Source organism: Ranitomeya variabilis, chromosome 2 (assembly GCF_051348905.1).
Source record: "Ranitomeya variabilis isolate aRanVar5 chromosome 2, aRanVar5.hap1, whole genome shotgun sequence".
NCBI classification, from domain to species: domain Eukaryota; kingdom Metazoa; phylum Chordata; class Amphibia; order Anura; family Dendrobatidae; genus Ranitomeya; species Ranitomeya variabilis.
This window is the reverse complement of record NC_135233.1, coordinates 805,511,540-805,537,367: the sequence shown is the minus strand read 5'-3', so window position 1 is coordinate 805,537,367 and position 25,828 is coordinate 805,511,540. Positions and strand designations below refer to the sequence as shown.

The window sequence follows — 25,828 nt, the reverse complement described above, 5'->3', positions numbered from 1 at the left end:
AGTTCCTTGCCTTCTACCAACATCCCTTTTCAGGCAAGGTTCCAATTCTGGCTATTCTGGAATTTTTACAGAAAGGCCAAGAATTGGGCTTGGCAGTAAATACCCTTAGAGTCCAAATTTCAGCTTTGGGGGCATTACATAGCAGTGATGTGGCAGGGAACAGATGGGTATCCAGATTTATTAAGGCCACTGAACGTTCTAATCCAGTGTATGTGCCCAGTCTGCCACCATGGGACTTAAGTTTAGTTTTAGATGCCCTAACTGAACCCCCCTTTGAGCCAATAGATTCGGTCTCCATTAAATATTTAACTTTAAAAACCGCCCTCCTAGTGGCCCTAACTTCTGCTAGGAGAGTGAGTGATTTGCAGGCTTTATCGGTAGATCCTTCTTATTTAATGGTCTTTCAGGATAGGATCGTGTTAAAACCAGATCCAGCATATCTACCAAAAGTAGCTTCCAAGTTTCATAGAAGCCAAGAGATGGTAAAACTATCATTTTGTGACAATCCGGTTTCAGCTGAAGAGCAGAAATGTCATATGCTAGACGTTAGAAGAACGCTGTTAGAATACCTCCACAAAACAGAGCCAGGGAGGCAAAGTAGGGCTCTGTTTGTTTCCTTTCAGAATCCAAGAAAAAGGGCGAGTGTAACGAAAGCGTCTATCGCCAGATGGATAAGAGATGCCATATATCTTGCTTATATTGCCAAAGGCCAAACACCACCAGATGGCATCAGAGCCCACTCTATCGAGCCATGGCCTCATCCTGGGCGGAAAGAGCAGACGTCTCCATAGACGTAATATGTAAGGCGGCAACGTGGTCATCTCCTTCCACCTTTTATAGACATTACCGTCTGGACCTGTCAGAGGCCAATTTAACTTTTGGCCGTTCAGTACTTAGTACTGTAGTCCCTCCCAGGTGATTGATCTTTGAAAATCTCTCGTAGGGGTGCTGTCGTGGCGATAGGAAAACCGGTTTTTACGTACCGGTAATAGGATTTTACGGAGCCACGACAGCACCCGCACATTCCCCCCCATAGTTAATCACTGGTTTCCTGCACTCTATTGGAAGGTGTGCTGTTAGTTATCACTCTTTTAGAGGTGATGTTATTTAGTAATGTTAAAGTATATATGTTTATGTACTAACTCAATGGGCGGTGTCCCTTATACTCTGAAACACAAACTGGAGTGGTGAGGGGGACCGCCCCTTTAAATCCTGTAGGTTCCTGTCCGGAAGGTGGGCGGATCCCCTCTCTCGTAGGGGTGCTGTCGTGGCTCCGGTACGTAAAAACCGGTTTTAAATTTTATTATTTTTCCCTAACTAAGGGGGTGATGAAGGGGGGTTTGATTTACATTTATAGCGTTTTTTTTGGCGGATTTTTATGATTGGCAGCCGTCACACACTAAAAGATGCTTTTTATTGGAAAAAATAGTTTTTGCATCACCACATTTTGAGAGCTATAATTTATCCATATTTTTGCCCTCAGAGTCATGCGAGATCTTGTTTTTTGCGGGACGAGTTGACGCTTTTATTGGTACCATTTTCGGGGACATGACATTTTTTGATCGCTTTTTATTCCGATTTTTGGGAGGCGGAATGAACAAAAACCAGCAATTCCTGAAATTCTTTTAGGGGGGGGGCGTTTATAGCGTTCCACGTGTGGTAAAATTGATAAAGCAGCTTTATTCTTCAGGTCAGTACGATTACAGCGATACCTCATTTATATAATTTTTTTATGTTTTGGCGCTTTTACACAATAAAAACTATTTTATATAAAAAAATAATTGTTTTTGCATCGCTTTATTCTGAGAGTTATAACTTTTTTATTTTTCTGCTGATGATGCTGCATGGTGGCTTTTTTTTTGCGGGACAAGATGACGTTTTCAGTGGTACCATGGTTATTTATATCCATCTTTTTGAACGCGTGTTATTCCACTTTTTGTTCGCCTGTATGATAATAAAGCGTTGCTTTTTGCCTTGTTTTTTTTTTTTTTTTTGCGGTGTTCACTGAAGGGGTTAACTAGTGGGATAGTTTTATAGAGCGGGTCGTTACGGACGCGGCGATACCAAATGTGTACTTTTATTGTTTTTTTTAATTTACATAAATGGATTTACTGGGAAATGTTTTTTTTTTCCTTTATTTGGGGATTTTTTTTTTTTTTATACATTCTATATATTTTTTTTTTTTTACTTTTTACTATTGTCCCAGGGTGGGACATCACTGTATTAGATCAGATCGTTGATCTGACAGGCAAGTTTAGGAAGCTTTCCGGCGCCTGCTCTCTGCAGCTCTCAGCAGGCGCAGGCTAGCCAGGTCATTTCATGACCCGGAAGGAGTCCCGTGGCCATCTTGGATCCGGGGACTCCTTCCGGATCACCGGAGCAACGCGATCTCATCGCATTGCTCCGGTGGGAGAGCGCAGGGAGCCCCCGTCCCTGCGTGTTCCCCCTCTATGCCGCTGTCACTACTGACAGCGGCATCAGAGGGGTTAAATGCCCGCGATCGGTGCTAGCGCCGATCGTGGGCATTGCTGCGGGGTGTCAGCTGTCATATATAGCTGACACCCACCCGCACCCGATCACCGCGGCGCTCAGCGCGAGACCGGTGATCGGTGCGCCGTACTAGTACTGCTGCTGGCACAAATGCAGTGCCGGCAGCGCAGTACTAGTACGGCGCATGTTGCGAAGGGGTTAAGCACATAATGTGGAATATCTCCTGAAAAGAGTCAAGTGAAAGTTTTTTTTTTTTGTGGAGAACACTTGTGTTAAATACTAAAGAGCAAATGATATTGTTTTTTTATTTTACATAAATGTTTCAAAGGGAAAAATAGAAAATGTATAGCTTGCTCTTACACTGGTATTGGCACCCTTTACATTAAATTAGTGTGGAAACACATTTTGACTCACCTGCGGTTAATCACAAATTAGAATCAACTGTGATTAATTGGTGCCCATGTGACATGAATTAGCCGATGAATGATGATTTCAGTGTTTTAAAAAGTCACATGGTATTCCCTGTTCCTTTGTCAAAATGGTGAAGACAAAGACGCTGTCTGAGGACATCAGAACTGCTATTATTGGCAAACACAAGACTTCCAAAGGATATAAGGCCATCTCCAAAGACCTTGGTTTCCCAGTTTCAACAGTGTGCAATATTATTAAGCAGTTTGACAAGTATGGTACTGTCAAGAACCTTCCTGGCCGTTGGGGAAAGGGGAAAATTGACAAGAGAGGTCTTCGAAGGTTGGTGCGAATGATGGAAAAAACACATGTCAAACATCCAAAGACCTAAAGGCCAACCTGGAACAGTCTTGGGTCATGGTTTCAACAAGTACTTTACACTGCACACTAAACCAAGCAGAGCTTTATGGGCGAAGGTCAAGTAAGAAACCATTGCTGAAGAAAAGACAAAAAGAATTACCACAATACTTCTGAGAAATGTTCCGTGGACAGAAGAAACAAAAATAGAACTTTTTGGCAATGCAATGCAAAGCAACGCAAAGCAACATTTTATTTACAGACCGCGCAATATTGCTTATAAGGAAAAGAACACCCTACCAACAGTTAAGCATGGTGGATGATTCATAATGTGAGTTTCTATGCTGTGTCTGGTAATAGAGGACTTGACTGTATCACAAGAGAATCATGAAATAGAGAATTATCAAGAGATTTTAGAGCAAAATGTCCTATCCAGTGTAAAAAAAAAAAAAAAAAAGTTGGTTTGAGTTGAAGATCATGGGTCCCCCAGCAAGGTATTGACCCAAAGCACAAATCCAAAAGTACACTTAATGGGTGAAAGAAAAAATGGACTGTTTTTTTAAATAGCTAGCAATGAGTTTTCATCTCAATCCCATTGAAATCTACAATTGGGAAAAAGAACCCTGCAAACATTCAAGAGCTTAAACAAACTGCAAAGGAAGAGTGGGAGAAAAAAAAACAGCTGAGAAGTGCAAGAAGCTAATAGATTGCTACAAGAATCGTTTAAAGGCTATCATCCATGGTAAAGGGTGTACAACCAAGTATTAATTAGGGGTGCCTTTATTGCTGCCCATGCTGTTTATTGTGGGTGTTTTTAAATTGCAACATGTAAGTTGAAAAACAATGTTTTAGTGTTTTATTACTTTGGACTACTAATTAAAAAAAATCTTAAGGATATAACTATTGTACATTTCCATTTCTGAAGATATAGTACAGTCTATGGAAAAAAAAAAATGAAGGGGTGCCAATAATGGTGAGCAGCACCAGGGTCTTTTCTGCCGTTATCTTTATTGCATCAAGCCATCGGGTTGATGGGTTTTGCTCTTTGCCATGTTCCTTCTATTCTTCCTACTATGATGGCCTTCTCCAGTCTCTTAATATGAGGTGTCCAAAGTAGGGAAGTTGTAGCTTGGTTGACCCTTGCTTTGAGCTACGTGTCTTGCTTGATTTGTTACAAATTTGATTTGTTTGTTCATCTTGCCGTCCATGGTATTGATGGCATCCTTTTCCAGCACCACATTTCAAAGACGTTAATTATTTTTCTGACTTGTTTCTTTATTGTCCAGGTTTTTCATTCATATGCTACTCCAGAAAAGACCAATCTAGGTATTAGCCGATTATGTTCTTCGATTTGAAGACCTTGTCCAATGACTTAATTGTTAATTTGTCCATGGATATTCTCGTACACAAAAAGCAAATTGTATTTATGAAGTGAAATTTGTGTAAAAGTAAAACCAAAACACAATATAAATCTTAGGCAAATGTGTAATAAAGTTAAATAGATCAATGTACCAGTTCCCACACCGTCCTCGGCAGCTCACTGTGCGGGCACCACCCCTTCTGATAAAGCAAACCCTGGCAATAATTGCACCTGCGCAGGATAGACGGGTCACTAAGGGAAGCATGACATGTCCGCAACCGTGTGCTGATGGCCGATACGTACAGCAAAACTAGTGAAGTGCCTGCCCTGATGCACGAGAGTAAAACTTCAAAAATAGATTTCTCATTAGTGCACCAACCATATTCCTACTAGAAAGATATGAATGTAATAAGACATAAAGGGGTTTTACACTCATACTTTTTTAGTTAAGGATCAAATGTTCTTCTGACAGGCCGATTTTAAAGGGAACCTGTCACTCGGTTTGGCCGATAAGAGATACGGCCATCACCTTTCAGGGCTGATCTATACAGTTGTGCTCAAAGTTTACATACCCCGGCAGACTTTTTGCTTTCTTGGCCTTTTTTTTCAAAGAATATGAATGATAACACCAAAACATTTTCTCCACTCATGGTTAGTGGTTGGGTGAAGCCGTTTATTGTCAAACTACTGTGTTCTCTTTTTAAATCTGAATGACAACCCAAAACATCCAAATGACCCTGATCAAAATTTCACATACCCTGGTGATTTAGGCCGGATAACATGCACAGAAGTTGACAGTTGGGTTTGAATGGCTACTAAAGGTAACATCCTCACCTGTGACCTGTTTGCTTGTAATTGTTGTGCTTGCATAAAAGCTGAGTTAGTTTCTGGGATCCAGAAAGATTCTTGAAGCTTTCATCCAGCCACTGACATTTCTAAATTGAGTCATGGGGAAAGCAAAAGATTTGTCAACGGATCTACGGGAAAAGGTAGTTGAACTGTATAAAACAGGAAAGGGATACAAAAAGATATCCAAGGAATTGATAATGCCAGTCAGCATCGTTCAAACTATTAACAAATGGAAAATCAGGGGCTCTGTAAAAACAAAACCTCGATTAGGTAGCCCAACAAAAAACTCGTCCACAACTGCCAGGCAAATTGTTCTGGATGCAAAGAAAAACTCACAAATAACATCACCTGAAAAATAGCGGTGTGGCTGTTTCAAGAGGCACTTGAAGAAAAATGGGCTGCATGGTCGAGTCGCCAGAAGAAAGCCATTACTGTGCAAATGCCACAAAGTATCTTGCCTACAATACGCAAAACAGCACAGAGACAAGCCTGAAAACTTCTGGAACAAGGTAATTTGGAGTGAGGGGACCAAAACTTTTTGGCCACAACCATATTTAGATAGAGGTCAACAAGCACAAAAAGGTGGAATGCTGATGTTTTGGGGATGTATGAGCTACAAAGGCACAGGAATCTTCGTCAAAGTTGAAGGAAAGATGAATTCAGCACGTTATAAGCAAATACTAGAGGGAAATTTGCACTCATCAGCCCGGAAGCTGTGCATAGGACGTACTTGGATGTTCCAACATGACAACAATCCAAAACACAGGGCCAAGTCGACCTGTCATTGGCTATAGCAGAACAAAGTGAAGGTCCTGGAGTGGCCATGTCTGTCTCCTGACCTCAATATCATTGAGCCTCTCTGGGGAGATCTGAAGCGTGAAATTCATGCTAGACAACCCAAGAATTTACAGGAACTGGAGGCTTTTTGCCAAGAAGAGTGGGGGCAGCTTTACCATCTGAGAAAATAAAGAACCTCATCCACAACTACCACGAAAGACTTAAGGCTGTCATTGATGTTAGAAGGGAGAATACATGGTATTAATAAATGGGGTATGTGAACTTTTGATCAGGGTCATATAAATGTTTTGCATTGTCATTATGATTTAAAAAGGGAAACTACAGTAGTTTGACAATAAATGGCTTCACTCAACCGCTAACCATGAGTGGAGAAAAAGTTTTGGTGTTATCATTCATATTCTCTGAAAAAAGGCCAAAAAAGCAAAAATTCTGTGGGGGTATGTAAACTTTTGAGCAAAACTGTAGCATTCTATGATGTGTATATCTGCCCCCAACCTGCCCTGCAAGAGAAGAAAAATAACTTTTATTATACTCACCTGCAGGGTGGTCTGGCGACTCCCTTCTTTTTGCTATGCCGCCCTCCTGCTTGCTTCGTGTGGATTATGCGCTCCTGCGCAGGTGTACTTCTCTGCTCTGTCGAGGGCAGAGCAACGTACTGCAGTGCGCATGCGCCCAGGGCTCTTTGATGTTTCCCGACCTCTGTGCACTGCAGTACTTTTACTGTAGCGCGGTGCCTAGGAGACGAAGCAAGCAGGAGGGCGGCAATCATAAGAAGATGGGAGGCGCCGTACCAAGAAGAGTGACACCCATCAGACCAGACCGCCCCGCAGGAGAGTTATTTTTCTTCTCTTACAGGTTGGGTTGGGGGCAGATATACAGCATTAGAGAGTGCTGTATATCAGCCCTGAAAGGTGATGGCTGTATCATTTATTGGCCAAACCAGGTGACAGGTTCCCTTTAACTGGATTTTTTTTGGGGAAAGAACCCTTAATCACATATGCATAGGGGATCACCAGCGATCCCGAGATCAGAAATCTGAAACCCCAAGTGTGTAGCTTTGTTGCCCTGTCCTGCATGGAGCGGTAGTGCGATACATGGTATCTTCTCCATTTTTTGTTAATGGGGCAGCTGGAGTAAAAAGGACAGCACTCTACTTTCTACTCCAGATTCCTAGACAATAAATAGAGCAGTGGTCAAACACGAATATGCCTCCACTCCATTTCAGAAGGGGCTACAGAGCCTTAAGGTCAATCAGCAAGTTATCCCTATCCTTTAGACAGGTGATAACTGATTTTTTTTTTTTTGATACAGGATATGGATACTGGATATGCCTGGATATGACTCTCAATTCCAAATATTTTTCTATTTTTTTTTTTTTGGAAAAACCATTTTAAGATGTTATTTCTATCATGCAGAGTTATTGTCCAGAGGGATGAAACATCACGTATGAACACAACATAAGGGTTTGTTTAAACAAGCGTATATTTGGTCCGTGTGCGCTTCTTACCCCTCAGTCCCAATATATCCAATAGATGGTCTGTGTATAAGGAAAAAAGAAAATCCCAGCATGCTCAGTTCTAGTCCACTTTTTGCCATGGAATATAAAGGCAGGTCCATCATCACGTTGCAGTGTGGATGCAGACATGGAGCCAGTCATGTCCACAATTTGTGAATGAAATTGGCCCTTTTTTCACTCTGGCCATCTAAACCTTGCCTAAATTGGCAGCTTGCCATCTTTAGTGGTGTAATTGCAGATTTGAATGCATGTAGTGGTCATCTTTATATTCTAGAAAGTCTGATTTCATGTGGATTGACCTAAATAGCCCTTTATTACTCCAAGTCCTCATATGCAACGTTACTTCCATTTGGACTTGGAAACATTTAATGTGACAGTGTCAGCTGAAACATGTTGAGAGTTCACCATAAAAGCAAAATTCGAGCAATTCTGAAAATCTTTTATTCAATATATTATTACTTTGACTTCTTTATATGACACATTAAAAGCATTAACTATAATAATTCTGTCGGTGGAGACGACTCCTTTTATCCCCTACTGATAGATGTTAACGACTGAATTCTCTCTATTATAGGGCATCATACTGTGTGAGAGCAACCATTTAAGTCAGAGGTGGGAACCTTTTTTTCTGCCAAGGTCCATTTGGATATTTTTTTTTAACATCATTCGTGGGGCATACAAAACTATCAACTTAATGATCGAGTGATATCTGGTCAAACATTTAATTAACTCACCCCTATTGTGATGGCTGGAACTGCTTCTCTTTGGTGAGATGTGTGATTTTAGGTGGTAATGATGATGATGTCACTCGCAACTGTTTTTCCAAGTTTGCGTTGGTTTGGGGCACGGTCGACTCGTTGTGATCGGCTTTGTAAAGAGTCGCAGCAGTAAGTTGATCCAAACACTATACATATACTATACAGTGGCATGTAAAGTTTGGGCACCGCTGGTCAAAATTAACCTTATTGGGAACAGTTAAGCAAGTTGAAACTGAAAGATGATGTCTAAAAGGGCTAAAGTTTCAAGATGACACATCTCACTTGTAATTTTAAGCAAAAAAAAAAAAATTGTCATTTTTTACATTTTAAAAATTACAGAAAGGAGAATGGGCCAATGCAAAAGTTTGGACACTAGTGATGAGCAAACGTGCTCGGATAGGATCTTATCTGAGCATGCTCGGGTGTTATCTGAGTATCTTGGGCGTTGTTGTATATTATGTTAGTCCCCGTGGCTGCATGATTTGCTGCTGTTAGACAGCTTCAGCACGTGTGGGGATTCCCTAACAAATAGGCAATCCCCCCGCAAGCTGTCTAACAGCCGCAAATGATGCAGCTGAGGGGACTCGAACATAATATAAATGCACGCCCAAGATGCTCAGATAATTCCCGAGCATGCTTGGATGAGATATTATCTATCACTCAACACTATTGGGCACCCTTGGAGATTTGTGTGCTCAGATACCTTTGACCAAGGTTTCAGACCTTAATTAGCCTGTTAGGTTTATGGCTTGTTCACCATCATCGTAAGGAAAGGCCAGGTGATGCTAACTTCCCAGCTTTATAAAAACGTAGCCTCCTCTAACCTTGTGCCATAAAAGAGCAGCCATTGGTTCTTCTAAGGAGCTGCTTAGCACTCTAAAAATTATGGAGGCACACAAAGCAGGAGAAGGCTATAAAAAGATAACAAAGCGTTTATAAGTTACGGACTTCCCTCAGTTTGAAATGTAATTAAGAAATGGCAGTTAACAGGAACAGTGGTCAAGATAAGGTCTGGAAGACCAATCAAAATTTCAGTGTTTGCTGCTCGTAGGATTGCAAGAAGGGCAAATCAGAAGCTCCTCTTAACTGCAATAGACCTTCAGAAAGATTTAGCAGACTCTGGAGTTATGGTACATTGTTCTACTATTCAGAGACACCTGCACAAATATGGCCTTCATGGAAGAGTCATCAGAAGAAAACCTCTCCTCTGTCCTCACCATAAAATTCAGCAACAGAAGTATGCAAAAGAGCATCTAAACAAGCATGATGCATTTTGCAAACAAGTCCTGTTGACCGTTGAGATTAAAATACTGTAGAACTTTTTGTCCACACTGATCAAAATGTGTGAAGGAAAAAAAAAAGGGCACAGAATTTCCAGAAAAGAACATTTCTACAACCATTAAGCATGGGGGTTGACCAGTCATGCTTTGGGGTTCTGTTGCAGCCAATGGCACTGGGAACATTTCACAGGCAGAGGGAAGAGTGGATTCAATTAAATTTCAACAAAATCTTGAAGCAAAAAGAACACCATCTGTAAAAATTCTGAAGTTGAAAAAAGGATGGTTTCTACAAATGGATAATGATCCTAAACACACATCAAAATCCCCAATAGACTGCCTCAAATGGCAGAAGCTGAAGATTTTACAATGGCCCTCAGTCCCCTGATCTGAACATAATTGAAAATCTGTGGCTAGACCTCAAAATAGTAGTGCTTACAAGACGACCCAGGAATCTCCCTGAACTGTAAGAATTTTCCAAGGGAGAATGAATGAAAATGCATCAAACAAGAATTGAAAGACTCTTGACTGGCTTCAAAAAGAGTTTACAAGTTGTGATACTTTCAAAAGACTGAGCTACTCTGTTCTAACCATGCAGGGTCGCCAAACTTTTGCATGGGCCCATGTTCCTTTTTGTAATTTCTAAAATGTATATAATGGGAAAAAAAATGTACTGTATATATGTGCATATGTACGTGTGTGCATGCATGTATGTATGTATGTATGTATGTATGTATGTATATATGTGTATATGTATATATGTGTGTGTGTATATGTATGTACACACACACACACACACACACACACACACACACACACACACACACACACATATATGTATGTGTGTGTATATATATATATATATATATATATATATATATATATATATACACACATTTACATTTACTAGATGGTGGCCCGATTCTAACGCATCGGGTATTCTAGAATATGTATGTCCACGTAGTATATTGCCCAGCCACGTAGTATACTGCCCAGCGCCACGTAGTATATTGCCCAGCCACATATGTCACAGGTTAAAAAAATAAAAAATAAACATATATTCACCTTCTGCAGGCGCGTTGTAGTTCTGTCGCCTGTGTGGGGGGTGCAGGCGGCTGCTTCCGGTCCCAGGGTGTGATGACGTCGCGGTCACGTAACCGTGACGTCATGGCAGGTCCTTTTCGCGTAGGAGCTGTAATGACATTGCGGTCACATGACCGTGTCGCGGTCACATGACCGTGACGTCACGGTAGGTCCTGCTCGCGCAGGCGCGCAGGACTTGTGATGTCGTCGCGGTCACATGACAGTGACGTCATGGCAGGTCCTTCTCCCAGACCATCCTTGCCACCGGAACGTGCTGCTTGCATGGACCGGCCGGAGCATCGCGAGCAGCAGGAAAGGCGGCGGAAGGTGAGTATCTAATGATTTTTTTTTTTTTTTTAATTATTTTTAACATTAGATGTTTTTACTATTGACGCTGCATAGGCTGCGTCAATAGTAAAAACTTGGTCACACAGGGTTAATAGCGGCGGTAACGGAGTGTGTTACCCGCAGCATAACGCGGTCCGTTACCGCCGGCATTAACCCTGTGTGAGCGGTGACCGGAGGGGTGTATGCGGGCGCCGGGCACTGAGTGCGGGGAGTAAGGAGCGGCCATTTTCTTCCAGACTGTGCGCGTCGCTGATTGGTCGTGGCAAAACGCCCACGACCATTGCCACGACCGATCGGCGACTTGGATTTCCATGACAGACAGAGGCCGCGACCAATGAATATCCGTGACAGACAGACAGAAGGACAGACAGACGGAAGTGACCCTTAGACAACTATATAGTGTGTGTGTATATGTGTATATGTATGTATAAAACTTTGTTCCTCCAGCGATCAGTCCAATGGTAGAGTAAAATATACCTTTTGTTTATCCATTAAAAAGTTCCAGATTTCTTCTGTTACTTTATTGCATACATTCAATCCCTTATGGACGACCTGTTTTGACAACACATGTCTTCCTCCAGGTTGGACCTGGAGGAACACACACACACTCACTCACTCACTCACTCACTCACTCACTCACTCACTCACGTATTTTTTTGCCTAAAATACAACTGTCATCTATTATTGTAGACCTTTTTAGAGATCATTTCATCGTCCACTTGCTTAACTGTTCACAATAACAGTAATTTTGACCAGGGGTGCTCACACTTTTACATGCCAAAGTACTCCTCACAGTGGGAAATTCATCACTGCTCATGTTTCATAAAATTCAAGCGGTGGGAGGGGGTGCTGTGTATACATTGCACAGGAGACACCGCGGCTGCCCTATATACATTGCACAGGTCACACTGCGGCTGCCCTATATACATTGCACAGGTCACACCGCGGCTGCCCTATATACATTGCACAGGTCACACCGTGACTACCCTATATACATTGCACAGGTCACACCGTGACTACCCTATATACATTGCATAGGTCACACCGCGACTGCCCTATATACATTACACAGGAGACTGCGTGACTGCCTTATATACATTGCACAGGTCACACTGCGACTGCCCTATATACATTGCACAGGTCACACCGTGACTACCCTATATACATTGCACAGGTCACACCGCGACTGCCCTATATACATTACACAGGAGACTGCGTGACTGCCCTATATACATTGCACAGGTCACACCGCGACTGCCCTATATACATTGCACTGGTGACACAGCGACTGCTCTATATACATTGCACAAGAGACACTGCAAATGCTCTATATGCATCACACAGGAGACTCCGTGGTGCCCTATATACGTCGCACTGGTGACGGAGCGACTGCTCTATATACATTGCATAGGAGACACCACAAATGCTCTATATGCATCACACAGGAGACTCCGTGGTGCCCTATATACGTCACACTGGTGACGGAGCGACTGCTCTATATACATTGCACAGGAGACACCACAAATGCTCTATATACATCACACAGGAGACTCCGTGGTGCCCTATATACGTCGCACTGGTGACAGAGCGACTGACCTATATACATTGCACAAGACACCACAAATGCTCTATATGCATCACACCGAAGATTCCGCGACTGCGGCCTTTATCATTTGGGAAGCACATAGCGCGCCTCCTCTCTGCACAACGATTATCCTGGCGCTGACCAGTGTCAGGACGTAATCCTTAGTTGCATGTGCCGCAGTAGTGAATGCCACATGTGCCACATGTGCCTTTATTTTTCATTCAGTTATAAAACAAGGAAAGCCTCCTCAAAACACAATTTGCTAGCCCTCGCAACACTTCAGATCTATCCTTCACTTCACCCTGTTATGAGCTGAGAAATATTTTAGTTGGGAGGAAGGGTACTCAACTTTTTTTTGTTTTTTTTTAACAGCTCGATGTCCCTTTAATCTCTACATCCTCCACATATCTGCTTGTGCAGCTCTGGAGTTTAGTTGCATGTATAACATTGTGTGTTGTTTTTGTATCCATCGCTTGCTAATTAAGCGGAGTAGACTTTTTCCTCTCGAGTCCCCCTTCTCGACCAAGATAGATTATGCAGCTGATGGCTCTTGGCACACTTGACGGATTCATCCATCAACATCTTTCTGAAATTATTACACTAATAATTATCTCTTTCTATCTAAATCATCTTGTAGTTTTTTTCACTTGTATTTGAGAATTTTTCTGAAGTGTTAAACCTGATGTGAAAAAATTACTGTTGAGTAGGTTTTCAGTTTGTATAATTTAGCCATTCACATCAATGTCAGCTACACGACACTTCTTATAAATCATCTCCTGTATGGTGTGAGAATAGTGCCCATTGGGAACCTGTACTAGAAGATAACTTGCTTTATCTGTGTATAAGCTAATTATTCCTACATTGACACTATATAGTTTAAACAAACTTTGTATACATCAAAAATGCTAGAATATATAGGAAACTTTGATGTATACCTTTTGAAAAAATGCCCTTCCCTTCGTATGATCCTCTTCTTCATCATCCGTGCGCTCTGCCTCCCGAACTCGCCAACCAATCAGAAAAACAGCTGAACTATGTAAAGTTTAAAGCAAGACCGAGGTAATGGTGTTATCCAGTGAAAACAAGTCATCACTTAGTCTCTTGATAAGTGGTACCTGGCTTATCAGTTACTGTCCCACCACTGGGTCCCGCACCAATTGGCAGATCAGAGAACTTGTGTCCCTGTTCAAAATGACACAGCTGGTCAAACTCCTGAGGCGCTCCATTCATTCTCTGTGGGGTTGTCAGAAAACGTGCAGTGCTTGGCAGTCCCATAGACAATAAATGGAGCAGTGGTCGACCATGTGCAGTGCTGCTCCCTTCCAACAGAGATAAATTCTTGTTCTGCCGATCATTGCAGTCCTCAATCAACAAGGTGATGGGTAATCAATTGTTTTTAAAGGACAACTCTTTTAAAGCTCCGTTTACAGACCATATTGAAGTCAATAGACAAGGGAAGCAGCGACAGAGAAGCAAGCACAGGAAACTTGGGGCTGTTACTGTTTAGTAATTTTATGCCAGGGCTGGATTCACAGCTACTGTTGAGTACTGCATTGTAATTTCTTCCATGCCTCTGCCGCTTTATGCTGCCTTAAGAAAATAAGAGCAGAAACCCCTATCTGTGTATGTGCATTGTGTGGGAGACCTCACAGAAGAAAGGTTCCACCCAATAGCTCAGTCCATTGCAAATTAGAGGGAGAGTGCTGAGAATTAAACTGATGAAAAATACAGTATTCCACAGGGGCAGTGGTGAGCGAGTGTGCTCGTTACTCGAGATTTCAGAGCATGCTCAGGTGTTCTCAGAGCATCTTGGGTATGCTCGTAGATTATGTTTGAGTCCCCGCAGCTGCATGATTTACAGCTGCTAGACTGCCTGAATACATGTGGGGATTCCCTAACAAACAGGCAATCCCTGCATGTGTTCAGATTGTACTCAGTAACCTACACACACTGTCAGGTCGGCGACATTCTGCTGATTAAAATGATACCTTGGTTGATGAAATCCGTCTTGTGGTTGTTGCGTAATCTTTATTTTCAGTTTGTGTTAATGATATGCTTATGATGTGTGTGTGTGTGTGTGTGTGTGTGTGTGTGTGTGTGTGTGGTGTGTCTTCATGTGATTCTGTGATTTTAGGTATTCACCAGTATGGCTTCTGGCAGGTCACTGATCCCTCACTGACCTGCCCCCTAGTTTACATACTGATAATTTTTGCCACATCTGTATAATTAAAGGGAACTTGTCACCCCCAAAAGCGCGTGTGACGTAAGCCCACCGGCATCAGGGGCTTATCTACAGCATTCTGGAATGCTGTAGATAAGCCCCAGATGTATCCTAAAAGATAAGAAAAAGACGTTAGATTATACTCACCCAGGGGCGTTACCACTGCTGGTCCGTGTCCGGCGCCTCCCATCTTGATCAGATGACATCCTCTTCTGGTCTTCACGCTGCGGCTCCTGCGCAGGCATACTTTGTCTGCCTGGTTGACAGTACTGCAGTGCGCAGGCGCTGGGAAAGGTCAGAGAGGCCCATCACCTGCGCACTGCAGTGTATAAGTTCCATTAGTGCATTAGTCTTCTACAGTACATTGTTCCTCACCTGGCTCCTCCTTAGACAGCTCCACCTTTTGCTGTTAGACACTTGGCAGGCTGAAGGTAAGGCTGGAGTCACACTACAGCGAGATACGGCCGAGTCTTGTAGGTTAAATACAAGCTCTGGCAGCGGCACTCCGGAGTGGAGCGTGCAGCTCCATGTATTGCTATGCGGCCGCATGCTCCGCTCTGGAGTGCTGGTGCCAGAGCTTGGTTTTAACCTGCGAGACTCGGCTGTATCTCGCTGTGATCCCGGCCTAAAACTGTTGATTGAGGGACCAATGAAAACGACTAATGGCTCTTTGCACTGACATACCACCTTGAAATTCCAGACTCATCAGGAAATACTTTCTGAATTGTATTTCTCTACATTAGAGAACCTCTTTAATGGATGTAAAAGTATCAGATCCCTTTTTGTTTTTCTTCCATTATCTACAAATCTGAGTTTTTTGTTGGTCTGATTTTTACAGGTTGACCTATTCCCTTTAAATAGATTCTCCATAAATCAGAATGGTAATAAAAGGAAGTTTAGATGCCTGTTGACCTCTGTGACCCCCACTGTTGCTGAGTTCAGGGGGTATTAAATCTTCATTTTCAGCTGGGGAGGAGGACAAGCGGTTTCTGTAATGAAATGAATTGGTGGAACCTGCTTTAATGTTTTTGGTCACGTACTCCTGTGTTTGGTAAAGCAGGTTGGGCGGTTTCGTCACTCAGTTACTGTACGTTCACATTTTTTAAAATTTGTCATCTGTGTATCAAAATCCATTGTTTGTCGTGAACCTCTCGGTGGTTTCTTGGTGCTGTCTGCATTTTTGTGATCACAGGTTGTTCTGCCCCATTTATTAATAAAGCTGACGCACAAAGTTATACCATCTAATACGAGAGTTGTCTTCTAGGCTTATCTGAACAGACTCCGACTTCTTACACCTCACGTTTCATTCTATGGATGGAAATTCTTTAATTTGTGCATGTCAATATGTATGCTTGTAAACAGGGCGATCTTCTAAAGTAAGGAGTCTGACGTACATGCGGGAGCCATTGGATCATAATTACCTGGCTCTGTAGACCATGGCGCCCTCCTTTACACTGTAATTGAAATCTCATTACTGTTGAAAGTGAAGTGGAGACGTCATTTGTGATGCAGCGAGGGAAAATGACTTTACTGTTCCTAGGGAGTGCTGGGGAGTTCATTAGTACACCAACCCCCAGAAATCTGTCACCTTTGCTAGTAATTCTTTATATGTTTTTTTGCATGTAACAGTACCCTGTGCTATTTCTGATATTGCCTTGTAAATACAATTAGGGCTTTTTTATGTGTAAAATTCAATAAAACAGAAAATGTCTAAATATATATTTGATCATTAAGTATAGTTGTATCTGACTTTCAATAGAAGTTCCATCAGATTGGAAAATATCTGTTTTTCTTTTTTTTTTATCACTTAAGGTTTTTAGTGGTAAATGTCATAGTTTCTACTTGGAGGATCTGTCTTGGGTAAAAAATGGCTACTTTTTTTTATCTTATTCCCTCTGCTCCCCTTAGTATTCCATTCTATTTGTTTTGTGTCTCTAAATCCAGCCTGTGGTTCCAGAGATATGGACCTTAGTATTTAGAGCTGTATTTATGGTCTTTGCAATGGAGCGGTGGTCCCAGGATTCTCTGGGGGTATGTGTTTAGGCTGCTCTACATTATTATACCGTGAGCCACGTAAGCCAAACGTCCGACTCCTCAATTTCCATGACTCCGACTCCACCAAAATAGGCTCCTACTCTGACTCCACAGCCCTAACAGGGCTGTGCAGTCGGTAAACCAAACCAAACCTCTGACTCCTCAGTTTCCTTGGCACCGAATCCACCAAGATGGACTCCAGCTCAACAGCCCTGCATAGCAAAAGTAAAAAGGCCTTTGTCTCTGGAACTGTATAAGGGATTTAAGTAAATAAACCTGCACAATAGTTAGGAGAGCAATAGGAATAAAATGAGACCCCAAACTGGTCATTTTTGACCTGGTGACAGATCCTTTCTAATTCACGGAAAATGTGATTTCCCCTATAAACTATTTTATAATGTGACTTTGCGTTGGTTGTGTGGCCAATTCAAGCAATCTAGCATAGTGGGAAAATTTATCAGTTGATGTGAAAGATCTTCCCCTTTGTTAGCTGTGGTGTAGACTTTTTGAAACGCCTCTCCCCCCCCCCTTTTTTTTTAAATCTTTTATTTTTAAGCTAATCTGCTCGTTGTGCTGACACAATTATTTTCTTTCAGTGTATGCAAGACATGGGAAACACAAAAGCCAGGCAGCTATATGAAGCTAATCTTCCTGACAACTTCAGAAGACCTCAGACCGACCAGTATCCTTTTAAAGTTGTTTCTGTACAGGCTCCATTTGTATATATTTGCATGATTGACCGCTCAGGACCTTTTGTAGTTGTAGCGCCTTTGAATGACATATTTTCCTTTTTTTAGATGCCTTTCCTCATGTGTTATATATTTGAGTAGGTAATTAACAAAACCATATATTGTGTAGAAGGGGTTGTCCAGTACTTGGACAACCCATTGTCAATTGCTATATTCCCCCTTCTAAAATAACCGCCTAGACTCCCCTCTGGTGTCAGTGTCTCTTCAGTGCCTGCAGCCACTTCACTTTCACTTTCTTCAGAAGAATCGGACACCCAGAGGAAGACGGAGCTACTGCTGCTGTAACTGCCTCCAGATTTTGGTTACATCTGAAGGACGCGAGGGTGAAGTTGCTGCTGCTTGGCTGTAGGGCTCACCTGACGTAATGCTGTCCTGGGAGATCAGGTGCCAAAGTCGCTGGAGTGGCGCTGGCACCGAAAGGGAGTATAAGCTGCTGTTATATTATAAAAGGAAATACAACTCTGGCAAAAAATTAAGAAACCACTGCAAAATGTTCAGTTTGTCTGATTTTTCTCTTTATAGGTATATTTTTGAGTAAAATGTAAATTGTTCATTCTATAAACTTCTGACAACATGTCTCCGAATTTCCAAGCAATACATTTTTTTTTTTTTCTGAAAAGGAGAAATTGTCAAAATTACAAAAACAAAACAAAAAACAGCGCTTTCTGACCTCAAATAATGCAAAGAAAACAAGTTCATAATCATTTAGAAACAATACTAATGTTTTAACTCAGGAAGAGTTCAGGAATCAATATTTTGTGGAATAACCATGGTTTTTAATCACAGCTTTCATGCGTCTTGGCATGCTTCCCACCAGTCTTTCACACTGATTCTGGCACAAAAATGTAAGCAGCTCTTCTTTGATGGCTTGTGACTATCCATCATCCTCTTGATTACATTCCAGAGGTTTTCAATGGGGTTCAGGTCTGGAGATTGGGCTGCCCATGTCAAGGATTTGATGTGGTGGTCTCTTAATTTTTGCCAGAGCTGTAGAGCAATCGAGAAGTTGTCAGGGTAGTGGGTAAAAACTTCAGTCTGTCCTGAAAAACAAAACTGTTAGAACCATTGTTTGTTTGTTTTTTTCAATTCAGTAAATTAAGAAATACAGTAAAGAAAAAAAAATACTTTCTGACTTTGTTGACCAAAATGTATAAAAAGGCACTTGAAAGTGAGTGTGGAATAAAGCGTTTCTGTTCTGAATGTCCGCTATTCTAAGAACTTCGGAATGGCACCTCAGCGTTGGGAGAAGTTCACAAGTGACAGGTTTGAACCCTCTCACGTTGTCATTTATTACACTTGCGTAGTGAGGACATACGGGCTGATATAAAGTAGCCTGCCCTTTGAGTCTAGGCTTCCTTGCCGCTCGTCTTGTGTTGTGTCTAAGCTGTAATCATGTACTTTCCCTTTGTGTTCAGTTGTGGGTCAGGACCTTGTGATTACCTCATTTGTAATTCACAAAGGTGGATGATTTGGGCTCTTGCAGAGAAGTGTGATCCTGCCATAGAAAGGTCACATTCTGAAGAGTTTGTGTTATTACGGGGCTGATTGCTCATCACAATTGCCATTTATATACCCGAGCTGCCATGCTTGATGACCAAAACCCACCCCACCTTAGATGGCATCATCGGAATAGTGAAGATGTTACTGTTCAGGGGCCCTGAGCGCTCCTGGAGTAATTTACCTCTCCAGCACTTGATAATCTCACTAAAATGAAAGTAATTTCATATGTTGGGATGGAATAGAATAATGTCTCTTGTGGGATGCAGTTAATTATAGTCCGTACATACCATTAAATGACAAATGATAGTTTTACATTAAGCTCTCCATTATTAGGATTTCAGGTCTTATCGCAAAATTTTAATTACTTTAGTTTCCGGAGATCTATTGTGCAGCAGACCTAATCAACAGTTCTGCTCCTTTGAGGTTGTTTGATCTTTTCAAAGTTGCTCTGTTGTCAATGGAATGTGCCTGCAAATGTGAGATTTACTTCACTCTGATTTACTCTTCTATGGGGCTAAATGGTAATTTAATTGTCTGCACACTCGTTATGTTCAGTGGAAGACAAAATGCATATTTAATCAGCGCTCCAGCTCGAATTAAAATGTGAGCGCTGTGTGCCACCTAACCTTCCCCATAGGCCTCATGCTAATTTCATTGTTGGGGTGAACGGGAAAATGGGAAGGATGACTTTTCTCGCTCTCCCTTATACTTTGTATTCAGGTTAGTTAACTCCCGCTTGAGATAAAGGCTTACTCTATCACTGCTACATTGTTATAGATATTAAGTACCAATGTGATTAAAGTGTTACCCCAAAAGAGGCACATTTCTCAATAATGGTCCTCCATTATACGAGGGAGTGCAGGCAACGGGGCAGCACAGTGGCTCAGTGGATAGCATTGCAGCGCTGGAGTCCTGGGTTCAAATCCCACCAAGGACAACATCTGCAAGGAGTCTGTATGTTCTTCCCGTGTTTGCGTGGGTTTCCTCCGGGTACTCCGGTTTCCTCCCACATTCCAAAAACATACTGATAGGGATTCTAGAATGTGAGCCCCATTGGGGACAGTGATGATGATGTGTGCAAACTGTAAAGAACTGCGGAATATGTTAGTGCTATATAAAAATAAAGATTATTATAATAACATATAGAGGCCAAAACAGCCAGGGAGATTCCTGCGTCATTTTCCACCCTTGATAAGAAAATGAAAGAATGGATCTGATTGTTTTCCCAGGCTATGAACACTTTCAGATGCCGGTGCAACAGCCAGGGTTTTCCCAGGTGCAACCAGCCGACACTTTCCAGAATTAACTTCACGGGCGATATTGCAGCCGTTCTTCAAATGGCATCTTGTACACCATACTGCCAAGTATTCATAGCGGGTGGCTACCTGGCAGAAGTTGAGCATGCCACTTCTTTTTAACCACTTCAGGGTTTCCAAACCTAAGATGGGACATGTCCACAGAAATGTCATTTTCTAATAATTCTATTTTTTTGTCTAAACCGTGGTGAATCTTTGTTTAATTGCTGGTGTGGTACAATGCAGTACTCACTTATAACACCTTATTTATGTGTTATTTTAATGATCTAACTAAAAGTCGAAGTTTTGGAACATGATGACCACAGTCTAACACCTCTTTCACACTACTGAAATTCATGGTCCAAGTACTGACTAAGGCTTCTTTTACACTTGCCGTGATTTTTGCGGGCTGTATTGCCGTAATTTTCACGGTCTGCAGCAGAAACGGACCGCAAAAATTTTGCGGATCGCTGTTTTTCTGGTTTCGAATAGTAGGAAAAAGTAGGGGAAAAAAACCGCGTTCCACAAATACGTTCTTCACGGTGCACCGCAAAAACACGCTTCCGTTGTTTTTGTGGCCCCATTGATTTTCAATGGGGGCCTTATCCATAAGCAGTGAAAAATATCGAGCAGGCTCGATATTTTTCCACCGCCGTAAACATGGCCCTCACGGCCATACGGCGCTCCGACTAATTTTTGTTGCCAGTTTTTGCGGCCCATAGAAATCTATTTTGGCCGCAAAAACACGGCAAGTGTAAAAGAAGCCTAAGGCTGGTTTCACATTTGCGGTTGTGTCCGCAGTGTTTCTACCGCATATATCCGCATGCGTTGTGTATTCCTATATTTAACATTAGGGACGCATGCGTTTTTGAATTTTTTCGCGTTTTGCCGCGTTTGACGACGCATGTGTCGTTTCGTCGTTTGCGGCTTGGCGCGGAAATGCAACGTGTAGTAATTTTTAGAGGCGTCAATTTGCCGCCTGGAAACGCATCCGGTCAATTGCGCAAGGATTGCGGCAAAAAAAACCCCGCATTGCTGTCTATATGAACGCATGCGTTCACAAGCACATGCGTTTGCTTGCGTTTGTGAACGCATGCGTTGCACCAGAGAAAAACATGTCTAGACACTAATTAGTCACCCCCACATACAAGGTGATAAAGGGAGGGTGTGGACAGTTGCAGGTCCCTACTCAGCAGACAGCCAAGCAGAGCAGACAGACCCCAGCACCTTGGAGCAAACAAGCCTCTGAACAATGTGAGTATATCCTAGCCAATGCCTTTATTTTCTATTTTCTGTCTCTACATGTCCTAATTTCTTGCATTTCTTTCTTTCTGCATGCATCAGAATGTCTTCTTTTTCTTCTTCTGATGAGGAGTTTCGTCCTGGGCAGTCGGAAGTCGAGCATGTCAATGAGGTGAGTACTTGCCTCGTCAGATTGGTAAGTATTCACTGTCACATCTACACATGTGACAATTTGAATTTTTCATTTTTTTAGAGCTCTTCAACTGTGGCAGACTGGGCAGGAGCAGCGGACTCCAGGTCGGGTGGAAAGACGGCAGCGGGTACGTATACAAGGCTGACTGTTTACTGTATCCTCAGTGTAATATTCTTGAATCTTCTTTTCTTTCCATTCCTATTTCTTAACTTTTTTCTTCTGGAATCCTTTTGTATGTTGACTTTCCTATTCATGCCATTTCTCAGCATCTTTTTTTCTTTTTTTTTCCTTATGTTAATTCACTAAACTTTAATGACTTTATTGAATTTTTAGGTTCCACAACGGGAGGATGACCAAATTGAAAATGACCTCCTCATCTCCCTGGCCCAGGAGCGAGTCCCGTTGTGGGACACCCGGGATCCATTGCACTCAAACAACGTCACGATCCAGGGCGCCTATGGAATCAGGTGGCCGAAGAGATGTGGGATGGCTAGGACAACGCCCCGACTCGGGTCCGAAATGCATTTGGTAAGTATTGCACTGCAGTGTGAAGCAGCAGAGACCTTGGCCGTGCTCACTCAGTCTCAGGAGTTTCTGTCATCACACACAGTTGTGTGAGCACGGCCAAAAGTCCTTTTTCTGACCATAATTTTTATTTTTTTTTTTAACAGTGGCCAAAGTCAAAACACGTTGGCGATCGATGAAGGACCGCTTCAACAAGGACCTGCGTCAAGAGAGCCGTGTTCCCAGTGGTTCAGGAGCAAGTATCAGAAGATACAAATACTATCGAGTTCTGGCATTTTTAAGACCGGTCCTTGCCCAGAGAACGTAAGTATTTATCATGTGCATTAGGTTGTATTGTATTGCCATAATCTGTATTTTTCTATTCCACATGATTTTGCATCTGGTTAATTTTTGGTATTAATTTTCTTTTACCTTTTTTCACAGCACATGGAGCACAACTGTTGGCCCACGTTCTGGAGCGGTCCTTCATCCGACAGCCATTGACCTGTCCCAGCCATCCAGCAGCGCTGCAGCAAGTGGGCCTTCCACACTAACTGGAGACCAGGGAGCTGGTCCATCAGGTCTTCCCCTTTCGCAGTCCTCTTCCACTGCCCCTTTTTTTTTTTGGGGGGGGGGGGGGGGGGGCTCCTCCCGGCAGCGGCAGAGGGCATCGGACAGGTCACTCATGCCCGAGTTTTTGCACTTGAGCTCGGTTTTACACTAAGCAATCAAGGCTTTGGGTGACCGAATGGATATTTCACATAACCTCTTGAATGCACGTATCCATGAGGTCACCAAAAGCCTTGACCAAGTGAAAGCCGACCTCCAGAGGCCAGCACATCATTTTTTTAACCAAGTTGAGCAGGGCATGTCGGAACACCTTACTCCTGATCTCCAGCTGAGTGTCATGCAGGCCTGCAATGTTGCTTACGTGCAGGCTATGCAGCAGAGTCGGTATTTCCAGCAGACAGTGTCGGCATATCCACCGGTGCCTTCACTGTCACGATTAACCTCAATGCCGACCTCTGCTGCATACCACTGCACAGCCACCTCTATTCCTAGCACTGCCGGACACCACTACAGCACCACCACCATGCCGAGTGCAGTTGGACATCCCACCGCCACCACCATGACAACCGCTGCTCCTGCTTGGACCTCCTCCACTGACACCACGATGCAGCAGGACCCTGGCATGGCCTTCCGTACCGCCACCACCACGATGCAGCAGGACCCTGGCATGGCCTTCCGTACCGCCACCACCACGATGCAGCAGGACCCTGGCATGGTCTTCCGTACCGCCACCACCACGATGCAGCAGGACCCTGACATGGCCTTATGCTCTACAAGCGCTATGGACTCTGACATGGCTGCAAGTTCTACGAGCACTATGGACTCTGGCATGGCTGCACGCTCTACGAGCACTATGGACTCTGGCATGGCTGCATGCTCTACGAGCACTATGGACTCTGGCATGGCTGCACGCTCTACGAGCACTATGGACTCTGGCATGGTGCAGCCGGACCCTGACAGGTCACCCACCACTACGCCACGCCATATGAGCCCACCAAGGCTTCCCAGAACCTGGCAACCCCCCCCCCCCCCCCCAAAAAAAAAAAAAAAAAAAAATTAAAAAAAGAGGACTCTTAGTATTCCTCCCCTTCACCTCCCAATGTGTCTGTAATGTCAGGTTTGTCTCACCCTTCCAGTGCGTCTCAAGCCTCTCATGTGTCAAGCCCCATGCCCGAACTTCCAGACCCTACTAGTTTCATTGCCCCTTCTCCTGCCACCTCTGCGTCGTCCACGGTTAGCCAGGCCTCAGTGCTTCACACTCCACGTTTACGTCACTCTACCCCAAGCCGGCGCAGTTAAATACATTTTTTGGTGGTTAAAAAATAAAAAAAAATTGATTTGCCCCAATTATGTTTGGTTTATTGTGTCTTCCGCCGCCGGCAACACACACCGTGCGCCAAATAAGAAACTTCGCCACACACTTTATTTTTTGGCCACATCATATCTCCAGTAGTTATTAAAAAAAAAAAAAAATACTGCAGTTTTGTGTGTCTTTAGTATAGAGATATGAGGTGGGCCAAAAAATGTATACTTGTATTATCTCCATAATCTCTTCTTTCTGCTTTGTCTGTGACTAGTTTTGCAGTCAGAAGAGAAAATGGCGGACATACAGTGCAGACCTCTACTGAACAGGTCAGGTGTCAAAAACTCATTAGTTAGGACACCTGACCTGGTGAGTAGAGAACTGCCTTGTATAACCTCCATTTTCTCTTCTGTGTACATTTATTACACACAAAGTGAAGGGACAATGGCGGTCATACAAGGCATATCTATGCTCACCTGCACAGGTGTCAGAAATAGTGAATAATGAAGCTGTTATATGTGCATCATGAATTCATTATTTCTGACACCTCACTTGAGGAGTATAGATCTCTTTAGTGTGACAGTCTCTTCAGTCTGTGTCCAATGGATAAAGCAGAACAGAATCAGGACGCAATGACGTCAACAAGCTTACCAATAAAGCAACATGGCTGCCATAACACTAGCAGTATGTGGCCAGTGTTTTATATCAGTATTTGTAAGCCAAAACAAGGAGTGGAACAATTAGAGGTAAATTATGATATTAACATAATAACTATCACCTCTGCCTTTATCACCCACTCCTGGTTTTGGATTACAAATACTGATATTAAGTACAGACAAATACTGCCAGTTTTAGGACAGCCTTGGTTTGTAGAGGAAATACATAGGAGACACGGTCAACACAACCAAAAATAAAGTTTATTAATGAGAAATATTATTATCATTGCAGCAAATTACTGGTACAGATCGAATTACAACAGGACATTTACACAACATTGTCCTGCCATGACACACGTCCAATATCTGAATCAAAAAAGGCAGCAGATTGGTCCCGTATGTGACCAACTGCTGCAGTTGACCGCAGCGGGTGATGCTGGAAATCGGGCAGTGGGTGTGCAACTGGTTCATCCAGTTCAATGTTGGGCTGCTCCTTAGCCATTATATAATTGTGTAGAACCACACAGGCTTTGACCACCTCGTCAACTGTTTCCATTTTTATATTTATGGCTGATGCAAGAATGCGCCATTTAGAGACGAGAATGCCAAAGGTATACTCTACTGTTCTTCGGGCCCTGGTCAGTCTGTAGTTAAAGATCCTTCTAGTGTGGTTCAAGTCCCGACTGGAATAGGGCTTCAGTAGGTTTTCACACATCTGAAAGGCCTCATCCC

General features: G+C 42.8%; 1 protein-coding gene across 3 annotated transcripts in view; it reads left to right on the top strand.

Moving 5' to 3' along the window:
- The window catches only part of SMAP1 (small ArfGAP 1), a 365,489-nt gene that overhangs the window by 93,216 nt on the left and 246,445 nt on the right, over positions 1–25,828 (top strand). For all 3 annotated transcript variants that reach the window (XM_077289949.1, XM_077289948.1, XM_077289947.1), the window contains exon 3: positions 17,681–17,766. In XM_077289949.1, coding sequence (XP_077146064.1) covers positions 17,684–17,766 — 83 coding nt within the window. In that variant the 5' untranslated portion in view covers positions 17,681–17,683. The remainder of the gene's footprint in view (positions 1–17,680; positions 17,767–25,828) is intronic.